The sequence below is a fragment of the Capsicum annuum genome, chromosome 3, assembly GCF_002878395.1.
Source record: "Capsicum annuum cultivar UCD-10X-F1 chromosome 3, UCD10Xv1.1, whole genome shotgun sequence".
In the NCBI taxonomy this organism is placed as follows: domain Eukaryota; kingdom Viridiplantae; phylum Streptophyta; class Magnoliopsida; order Solanales; family Solanaceae; genus Capsicum; species Capsicum annuum.
This window is the reverse complement of record NC_061113.1, coordinates 268,984,052-268,994,914: the sequence shown is the minus strand read 5'-3', so window position 1 is coordinate 268,994,914 and position 10,863 is coordinate 268,984,052. Positions and strand designations below refer to the sequence as shown.

The following is a 10,863-nucleotide window of genomic DNA, read 5'->3' as shown; positions in this document are numbered from 1 at the left end:
TCGGATTTATCCTGCGTTTCAACTTTCAACGTAGAAATATAGATCATATGAAATTGTCAAAAAAAGGTAGTGCTTATTTTTCTTGTTTTAGATCTTTTCTCTTGTGTTTGTGGATATTCTTAGGTCATAAATAATATTTGAGATTTTGTACATTGTTTGATTCTTCTTTAATCTAGTTGTGTTTTCTTTTCTATTATATTAGCTATGTCAGATGCCAAGGTTTTATTTTGGAATTTTTTTTTCTTCTCCTTGGTGACAAAGTCCTTTCGGCTGAAGTGCATTACTCTGCTATTTATAAATCTAGCCGATAAAGTTACCAGATACAAAATGCAGGTGGGAGGTGGGAGTTGTCAGGTATCTCAAAATTTAGTCAAACTGCGTGCAAGCAAGCTAACTCAGACAATATGATTATTAAAAAAATACATAGCAGCTCATAATTTTTTACAAGTTTAGTAACTTCAAAGTTAATTTCAAATTCATGAGATTAAAGTTAAAAATATTTGGATTTGAAGTTTTTTTACAAATTTCAGGCGTACGGGGTGAAGTTGTATTTGTCAAAGCCAAACGTTAAACATTCAAGGGTATGATCTAGTGATCGATGAAGAGAATTTAAAATTATAAGATCTCATGTTTAAATTTCAACAATGACAGAATCACTAACTTAATTTCTTTCCATATATTTTAGCTAGCATGTTATCGACACTATCAGGCATAAATTCAAGCCCAATAAACGTTGAGAAAAAAAGTCTATTAACTCAATGTTTAGTGTTTGCTATTGTATTTAAGTATAGTTAATCATGCTGAAACTTGCTTATTTACTTTGTAAGCTAGACATATAATCTTTTTTTTAAGCCCTAAGCATCACAATAAGCAAATTAGTGTCACACCTTTATTGTTAAAATCATGAATCAATCAACAATTTAAAAGAAGAAGAGGAAGAAAGAGACGCAGACTCGCAGAGTAATGTAATAATAATTGCTGTAAGTTATGTAAATAAGACTTTCCTTAAATGTAACTCAAATTGTAGGGTCAAAACTAATTATTATAAGATGTAATTGCAACAAATGTTTCCAACACTTGGACCTACATTTTGTCATTTGATTGAAAATACTTATGGTCATTGTCCTCCTGACTTACAAATTAGCTTGTAATTTAATCAGTGCTTACAACAGAACTAATCATCTATCAATCTTCTAAAACTTGTCTTTCTATTAATTAACCATATGTTAAGCTGATTCTTACATCTAATTAAATCTTATTGGCATATGCTTAGTACACAATCAAATGGTAGTATTATTAGTACTATAGTTGAAAATAGGAAGGTTTAGAGGAAAAAGAGGATCCATGATATCACTGCTGCGACTAAATAAAGATAATCAAGCTTTTCTCAATTATTCAATTATATTCTACTATCCCGAGTCAATTTAAGTATCTTATTTTTCTTTTTGGTCTATTCCTCAAACTATATTTCGTGAATTTCTCAATTTCGATATTCTATATAACAATTTTAAGGTAACAATATTTAAAGGAGATCACAAAATTTAGTTTTTTTTTTTTTTTTTTTTTTAATTTTATGTCCAATCAAATTAAGATATTTAAATTACGCCGAAAGAGTAATGTATAACATGTAGAGAGTTGACTTTACACAAAGATATTCACTCTTTGAGTAGGGGGTCCAAATGACATAATATTACACATCCATAACTTAACTATTATTAATGTGGGAGTATTTACCCATTGACAAAACTAGCATTTTAAATGGGAAAGGAAATGAATCTCATACTTCTTGACATCTATAATTATGACTTGTTTATTTCATACTTCTATAATTTGTGTACCTAGGTTACGTAAGAAACAAACAACCACAATTATATTGAACTATTTTCCCCTTCTAGAAGATAATATGTTTTACCCCTTGCATATATCTATGAGTTTTTGTGTTATACCTCTGAATAAAAGGGCGAATCTAAAATACATATTATGAGTTTATATTAACTCAACAGCTTTTGTGTAAATGAAACTTTGTGTGTTTTTATTAAAAAAAAAAAAAGAAAAATGCTTTGTTTCCATCCTGAATTATACACGAAATTTCTGAGACATATTCGAACTTTAGGAGGGTTCTATTACCCCTGTACTAATTTAAATCATATTTTCGACAATCTTAATGTCTACGTGTCACATCAGTAAATCAACACATCGAAGGTACACGTATGTACCACGTAGACACTAAGATTGTTAAAACTACGATTTTAATTAGTCCAGGAGGTAATAGGACCCTCCTAAAGTTCGGGTGTATCTTAACAATTTCGTATATAGTTTAGGATGAAAACAGTGCATTTTCTCTTTAAAAAAATTACGTATTAAATATAGGATGTCAATTATTATTGTAATATTTACTTCATATTGTATATGAATTATAAACTTCAAATTTTCAAATTTTAAATTTGTCTCTCAATAAAAAGCCAATACACTTAAAAAACAAGAAGATAGAAACACCAAGCTCGTAGACACAACTTGATGATAGTATCTTTTTTAATTTCTACCAAGCAAACATTGGTCCCATGTTTCTGCAATTTGTCTGAATTCCAAATTTTGATTAAAATACGTCGGCAAGTAAATTAATTAACTTAAATTATTATTTATTACCCCATGTTTTGTGTAATATTTCTGGGATTTTTTTTGTCCAGACATTAAATAATTACTGTGGATGAAAGCATTTCCACTAATCTGTAACGTCACGATGGTTTTTAAAAAGTGAATTATTACCCAAATAATACAAACACCACGTCAACGGACTATTGCCAAATTGCCATTTTTCAGTAAGTTGCCCAAATCCTTGATGCGTGCATGTCATTACTTTTTCTAATTTATAGTCAGATGAATAAAATTTCTTCCTTCTGAACTAGTGATTTAAATTTTGAGCTTTCGATATTGAAAAAAAAAAAAAATTCCAATCAATAGAGCTAGCATTTCTATTTTAAATGGATTTGATGGGACGTGAATTCGAATATTTTGGATCCCTCTGTAGATTTGTATCCATATGATGCAATTAAAATTTACAATTCTTCAGTCAAATTAATTGACTGATTGGTCATCATTCATTGACAACGTTCCGTGTCCAACTTTTTGATTCGATTACTATTTGTCTTTGCTACTATACAATAAGAAAAATACAAAAGCACAATTGTTTTTTTTTGTGAAAAAACAAGAGCAAAACTAAGAATTAGTGCACCACTTTGTATACCACAAATTCAGTGACACACCATATGAATAAGACCATTTACTAATTTTTCTTTTACATACATATGCCAGACGTTACCTAACGGAATTTAACATTTATAATCTAAGAGATAAGACAAAACAAATATCAATTACAAGTAGCAAGTCTCTAAAGACTCGATCACAAAGGTATGTTATATGCAGTCTGTCAAAGATTATTTTCAAAACTTAAATCCGTGATCTCTTAATTACATAACAACAACTATAACAGTTACTTCATCAAGGCTCCCTTTCACAACGGGGTTGGATAAGTAAACAAAATATAACATGCGTATGAAACACCGACAAACATCATGTGATGGGCAATCTCGTGGACTTGTTCAAGTCCTTTTCCTTCTAGAAGAACTTAAAAAAGGTATTCCACATAATACCGAAAGTGTATGAGTCATGAGTTGGAGAAAATTGTGGTACTAGTGTAGTTAGTTACCACTCATCTTCTCTTTCAACTCACTCTATTAGGAGTATATTTGTTTAAAAATTATTGAACTGAAAACGACTTTTAATTTGAAATTTGTTACAAACCACAGAGATTAAATTGGCGGTGTGATTACGTTGATTTAATTTCTATCTAATTAAAATTCACGTTTTGGTTTTATTTTTATCAAAACAACTCCTTGCAGGAATGTAAAATAAGGTTATGTATAATAGATCGTTGTAGTCCAATCCTTCTTCAAACCCTGCTCATAGCGGAAACTTAGTGCACCAGCCAAACGATAAATTCAATAGCAAGTATTCAGAACTCATAAACTTCAAATTCTGACACCTCTTAATTGAACTTGAAACATGAAACATGCCAATAGTAAATACTAATAAATATTGAAGCTGCAAGAAACTATAGCAATAATAGCCGCTGGTGGATATATCAGCGTGCTACAAGAATATGTCATCTGCACCTTCTACGATAATACAGAAATTAAAAGGTACATGTTCTCTTAATTTTTCATTCGCCATTTGTTATATTGAAAAGAAAAAGAAGTTAAACTGAACAAAAATTACGTGTTAATTTCTTGAAAGATTTTTGAACTTAGGAGTAATGGCGGCAGGTAAGTCATCAAAGTAGCCTTTTCTATTCATAAAATTACTTAACTTACACTAACTTTCATAAAAAAGTTTGATCATCTTCCCGAACGTTTTGATTCTTACTAAAAACTTATTTTAGAACAACAAAAAACTCCAACCCAAATAAACTACATATGATCAGATCGGACCCAACCTTGTAATAACTTTATATAAACAAACTAATTAAAACCTCCCATCCCACTGTAAGTTTTATAATCTAATATGTAATCATCAAAGATAATTGTGACGAGAGATATGAACATGTAGTAGTACTCTTTCATTCTCAGTAAGAGATTTCGAATTAAACCTAAATATAGAGTCTCCTTCATTTGAATTAATCGATGTTAAATCAATACGAATTGAAATTAATCGAGTACCCACCCAGTCCAAACCTCATCCAAATTCCAAAATGGGTTTCATATACTTGTTCGGTGTCCATTTCCTTCTAGAAGAACTCAAAATATTTGTATACTAATATAATAGCATAACCAGGAGTCCACTTGACGACGCCCATAGAAAAGTTGATCCAAATGATTATCCAGAAAAAAGGGGGACCAAAAGTAAGTCTAAATTATGTATGGGCCCTTCTCTATAAATTGAATTGAATACTCCCCAAACATCAATATCCTTCTAGAACCTCACTTTTTCCTTTTTCTCGTAAATCAGCTTGCATTTCGGAATATCTGAGCTAAAAAGTATGCTAATTGCCCATATAGGTCAGGTCCCCTCCATTAAATTCAAAATTCCTCACATGTATAAAATCCAGTAAATTACCCCTCTAGTTCGTTATACGATGGAGTTAATTCCCAGTCTTCCATATGATATCGGACTCGAATGTTTAATTCGAGTCCCATACAACAATTTCTCCTCCGTTACGTCCGTTTGCCGGGACTGGAAGCTACAAATTGAACTTCCTGAGTTTTGGAGGCGAAGAAGAACTACCGGGTTGACCCGGCCGGTAGTTTTAATGGTCCAAGCTCGAATTGAACCGAAGATGAAACTCGGGTTGTTCAAGTACTCAGCTTTTCCGGTTTATAGGCTTACGGTTTATGAACCGGAATCGGGTTATTGGGCTGAATTACCACCGGTTCCTGGAATTTCAGATGGGCTGCCGATGTTTTGCCAGCTCATCGGAGTTGGGTTGAATTTAGTGGTGATGGGCGGGTGGGACCCTACTACTTGGGAGCCTTCGAACTCCGTTTATGTTTACAGCTTTGTGTCGGCCACGTGGCGACGTGCAGCTGAAATGCCTGGTTGCCGGAGATCGTTTTTCGGTTGCGCGTCGGATTCTGATCGGACGGTGTACGTCGCCGGCGGGCACGACGAGGAGAAGAACGCGCTGAAATCGGCAATGGCGTATGACGTGGCAAGGGATGAGTGGGTCCCAATGCCTGACATGGCAAATGAACGCGATGAATGTAAGTGCACTTTCTATAGCGGTAAATTCCACGTCATAGGTGGATATGACACGTGTATGCAAGGCCAGTTCGGTAAAACCGCCGAGTCATTCGACGTCTCCACGTGGCGGTGGGACCCAATCGACGACCGCTTCTTCGAATCCGCCACGTGTCCTAGAACCTGCGTCGAAGGTGGAGACGGGAGACTGTACATGTGTCGGGACGGCGATGTGCTGGCATTCGGAAAGTCCACGTGGCATGTCGTGGCGGCGCTTCCGGTGGAGCTTCGGCATGTGGCTTTTGTTACAGCATGGCGGGGTAAAATTTTGTTGACTGGTTCAATGGGATTTAACGAACCGTATAACACTTATATTCTTGATTTACAGAGCTATAAGTGGACAAAAATGGATACTCCGGTGAACTTCTCCGGCCACGTTCAATCTGGCTGCTGCCTTGAGATGTAAAAAGTTTTTTGAGTGTCATTAGTTTGTGTGTATTGTACAGTTATAAATCAGAAACGTTTTATTATATAGATTTGTTTTGTGTTGAAGTAACCGGTAAAGTTGTGATCATATGATCAGAAAGTCACGGATTTAAGCCTTGAAAACAGTCTCAGACAGAAATGCAAGGTAAAGCTGCATACGATACAATCACACTGCAAGATAAGATTGCGTACGATACATCCTTGTGATGGGGCCTTTTCCCGAAGCTTTAACGCATTGGGTGCCCTTTAATTTTGTTGTGCATGTGTTGGAACCGAAAGATAACACATAAATACCAATAAAAAGTCGACCAAAATTCGGAAAATATTAAATTCTCAAACTCATACTAGAAACTCAAACTGTTGATAAGGTCGTAAAATGGATGATAGTTTTGTTCAATTTGAACTACCCTCCTGAACGTAAAAGGTGGGAGCTTCGCGGTAAAGGTAAAATGCTACTCCATTAGTTACCTTTCTCAAAAAAACAAAACAAATGAAAGACTCACATGAAATTAGATAGCTTGGTATGTAAACAGCAAAAAAAAAAGGGGGTTGGGATCTCTATTAATTAGTAGACACTACTAGATTTCATACTGTACAAAAGGCTGATTCTAGTGTAGAGAGAGGAAACAACAATACTGGAAAAATGTTTCAACAATCTAAGTCTTATTTAATTCTCATGCAGTCGTATAGTACTTGTCCGAATCTCTTGTACATGTGCTTCTTTAGGTACATATTTTTTACCTTCTTTCTTGCATTGCTTCCCAATCGCTGCCTTTCCGATGGGTTGTTCAGCAAATACTGAAGATTGTGGGCGAGAACTTGAGCGCCTGGACGTCCCAAAGAATGAAGAAGACCTGTCACGTTATGTTCCACGATCTCCTTTGTGCCTCCAGCCTCTGTTCCCAGCACCTGTAACAAAATCATATGTCAAATCCACTTCATTCAGCCATATTGCTTATGTAAACACAAAATTTAACTAATGGATGATTGAAATGTCAAAAACTAACGGACTCTATCTGGTTCAGTTCACTGTGCTAATGCAGCCTCAATTCATCTGAACGAGCTGATTCAATTTGTCTCGAACATGACTACTGCTTCAATGGTATTACATGCACATTATACTATTGGCAGGACAGAATTGAGAATCTTACAGGAAGACCAAATGCCATTGCTTCAATTGTTACTCTCCCAAATGTTTCTCCAAGTCCCTGCAAAAAGTAAACAACCAGTACTCAGGATAAATAGGTACTAACTACCCAATGAAACTAAGCAACCAAGTGTAAGTGTCGAATGAAATTACACAAGAGCACTGGGTGTAGCTCAGTTGGTAATTAAGTTCAGATCTTCATAATGTATTTCCCTTCTCCCTCCCCGTTCCACTATCATATTAATTGGACTTTTTTTCAAAAAAAGAACATTACTCAAGAAAAAAAGAACCATGGGGACCAATATCAGCAGAGTGAACCATTTGCCCAGGAAACAAATAGTAGTCCACGACGTATAAAGAAAACCATATGATCATTGTAACCATTCCAGGAAACTAACCATTATGTTTGAACGAGCTGTACTTTAGACTCTTATTTCATATATTATCAATCCCTGTTGTACAGCATGGTTTCATTCAACAGCATAAAACGTTAGAATCCTTCTTTTTTGTTTTTTGATAATGGCTCGAATTCTTACTTCTACCACCAGATTAATATATCCCCCCCATGCTCCCAACAAATATAAGCTAACTAATGAGATTAAAAGCATGAAGGAGAAGCTGAGGGACTGCTTTCCCTGACTTCTCCCCAGCAGAGTTAACTGAAATTGCTTTAAAGAGTACAAGACAAGAGGATGAACACGATATTATTGAGAGAACAATTCAATTGCAACACCAATTCATAGATTCCCGTAAGCCACCCCCACCCATTTTCTTTTCTTTTTTTTTTTTTAAGAAAAAAAGCACATACAAGATTCATCACTTTTCTTTGAGAAAGGGATTGGGGTTCCTCACATCTCTTCTAGGTATCCAGGTTACACCAAAAGACAAAACCAGACCAACGTCCATGCTCAAGGTTCAACCTATTCCTCACACTTCTAATTGACGCTTATGAATAACCAATTCATTCTATCTCAGAATAGCATAAATTCTCTTAAAGTCATGATTTTAGCATGGTTCCTCATATAAACCCAAGTTGAATTAATTATTAATTAATAAGCGGATACAAGCAAGCCAGCTAACAAAGGTTCTCAATTTCATTGGGAGAACCATAATATGTACTTGCTAGTTGCTAAAATGCATCAACTTGGTACTTATTACTGAAAACAATTTCACATTTCTGAGTAGTATATTCATTCATTGAGAAATCTTTGCAAAGAGGTAGCTCAACCTTACAATGCTTTCATTTTTCAATCTGAAATATCACAAATCATGAAAATAATTTAGATCTGCACAGAGCATGACATCATAAGAAGCACCTACTCTCTATTATCTGTCTATTTTACTTTATCTACGTTCTCTCTTTCCCCCTCTGATCTGATTTACTTAAACTTCCCCATCAGACTCTTATATAATAGTATTAATACTTTCCAGAAGCATCGACACTGTACATTTGCTGAACTCAACAATAATGGAGTTAAACACAGTTGTAAAGGCTAACCTGAGAATTCATTACATAAGCATCTGCAGCAGCATAAAGTGCAGCGACACGAGTGGTTGATGGAGTCCACAGTACTGTGTTTGACAAGTTAGAATGCTGATTTAGAAAGTTGAGAAGCGCTTTAACATAAGGCACCTTATTGCTCTTGGATCCAACTGACCCAATAAGAACCTTAAGCTTTTCTCCCTGCTTCCTTTCAGTTAGGGCGAAAAGCTTTCGAGTTCCTCTATCATTTCCAATTCCAGCTTTATAGTTAATCCCCTTACTGAAAAGCTGGGGTAGCTGCAACACTTCTGTGTTTGGGTTATTTGACAAGGTGGACGATTCGTTTTTCCATTCACCAAATTGTTTCCAATTACGAAGCAATGTCCTTTTGTGATAATCTTGTCTTTTAACAGCCGATCCATTTAGAGGAGGAGCTCCCTCAATCAGCAAACGCGTAGATTCAAGAAGCAGAAACTGACCCTTTCCCGGGTTTATACTACTCAAGGACATAACAAGCATATCATTGTCTGTCAACCCCATTTCTCTCCTCACAAAATTTCTTAGCAGCTGCCTCTTTTCCAGCATCTTCTCAGGACTGAACAGCGGAGTGCTCAGTGAGCATGGAATAGCTGCTACAAAAGCCAGTTCATCACTAAGGGAAAGTGGAACCAATGCAGGCTGAGTTTTGAGCTTTATATGTTCTTCTTCACACCAAGCTAACCAGCGCTTAGACTGTGATTCAGAAAGAAAGATAAGCTTCTTCACTCGGTTGAAAGCGAGTTTAGCCCGATCGAAGTATTCCCGTCGGTTTTCCATGATCCACCAAGTAATTTGACTTGAACCTAGCACAGTACGTGCAGCATATTGTTCTGAAAGTGAGATATTAATTGTCAGAAGTTAGCCAAGGCACACAAGGAGAAGAAAAGAACAGAAGCAAATTCACAGAATTTATGAAGGCTAAAATCAAGGAAATCAAAGACTATAATGCTAGCATAGCCAAAAGAAAGATTTCCTCATGAAGCAAAAGAGCTGATTAATGTTACATCATCCTAGGGATATTCAAATCTCACACAAGTTTTGCAATAAAGGTCTACAAAAAAGGTTGCACTTAGAACTGGCAAAAATTGGCTCCTTCATTGAAATAATGAGAATCCAAAACTTTTAGATTAGACCGAAGAGCATAAAATATGCGTACAATTGCTAGTTAGTGGACAAAAAAGTATAAGGATCATCAAAAACAGTATTAGTGGGAGTAAGCTAAATTGAATTATAGGAGATCTATCAATTGAACATGATATGCTGCAGCCTGCGGCTGTGCTATCACTTGAGAATGACGATCACATTACAAGCTCAACTTGCCACATTGAAACTGTATTGCAGATAGATGTAGAGATGATAGATAGCATATGCGGAAGAGCTCACCTATCCATGATGCACACACTGCAGAACCTGCAATAACAAGATCTGCTTTCATGGCTGTTTTGAAACTGATGTCTGATTTGTCTTCTAGCACTTTGATCTTTCTTCTAGATAGTTCTGACATTAAACCCCCTCTTTTGCTGAGAGGTACTACATAAACTGTGGCCCCACAGCTCAAAAGCTCCGTAGCCAATTCCAACATGGCAAGTGGAGCTCCAGTCATAGAGAGTTCATGGAGTATCAGCACAAACTTCCTAGACCAAACAAGACGTGCAAACTGACTTTTTCTATCACAGGTTCCTGACCGCTTTTCGGGATTCCACTCCAAAATCGTGTCCTCTATTGAACCAAATGGACCAACAAGCAGGCCATAGGTACTATTTCGCTTGGGTATTTCCTCTTCTTCAACTTCAATATCATCATTTTTAACCTCTGCCACCACCTTCTTCTTACCACGAGTCTTCCTACGAGAAGCACGTGTAGACTTCTTGCTCTTCTTCTTAGAAGATGCACCCTTGTCAGATACCACACTATTGTGCTGTTTGGCCAAAATCACGATTGAATCAACTTAATCATTAATGTCATAAATATTTAT

At 35.8% G+C, this 10,863-nt stretch overlaps 2 protein-coding genes across 2 annotated transcripts; one reads left to right on the top strand and one right to left on the bottom strand.

Moving 5' to 3' along the window:
* Positions 1-4,683: 4,683 nt before the first annotated feature.
* LOC107861859 (F-box/kelch-repeat protein At1g80440) lies at positions 4,684-6,285 on the top strand. Its single transcript, XM_016707236.2, has one exon. It carries the CDS (start codon positions 5,132-5,134, stop codon positions 6,197-6,199), a length of 1,068 nt encoding a protein of 355 aa, XP_016562722.1. The 5' UTR covers positions 4,684-5,131; the 3' UTR covers positions 6,200-6,285.
* Positions 6,286-6,745: 460 nt separating this feature from the next.
* Positions 6,746-10,820, bottom strand: LOC107861858 (the record flags this gene model as incomplete). Its single annotated transcript, XM_016707235.2, is given in 4 exon segments — positions 6,746-7,128; positions 7,371-7,427; positions 8,865-9,718; positions 10,272-10,820. Coding segments are annotated over 4 exon segments (1,706 nt in total), but the record flags the coding sequence as incomplete, so codon positions are not given.
* Between the last annotated feature and the right edge of the window lie 43 nt (positions 10,821-10,863).

Bases quoted from the DNA above. Each gene is read 5' to 3' on its own strand.
- LOC107861859 (XM_016707236.2), top strand. From the start codon at position 5,132: ATGGAGTTAATTCCCAGTCTTCCATATGATATCGGACTCGAATGTTTA.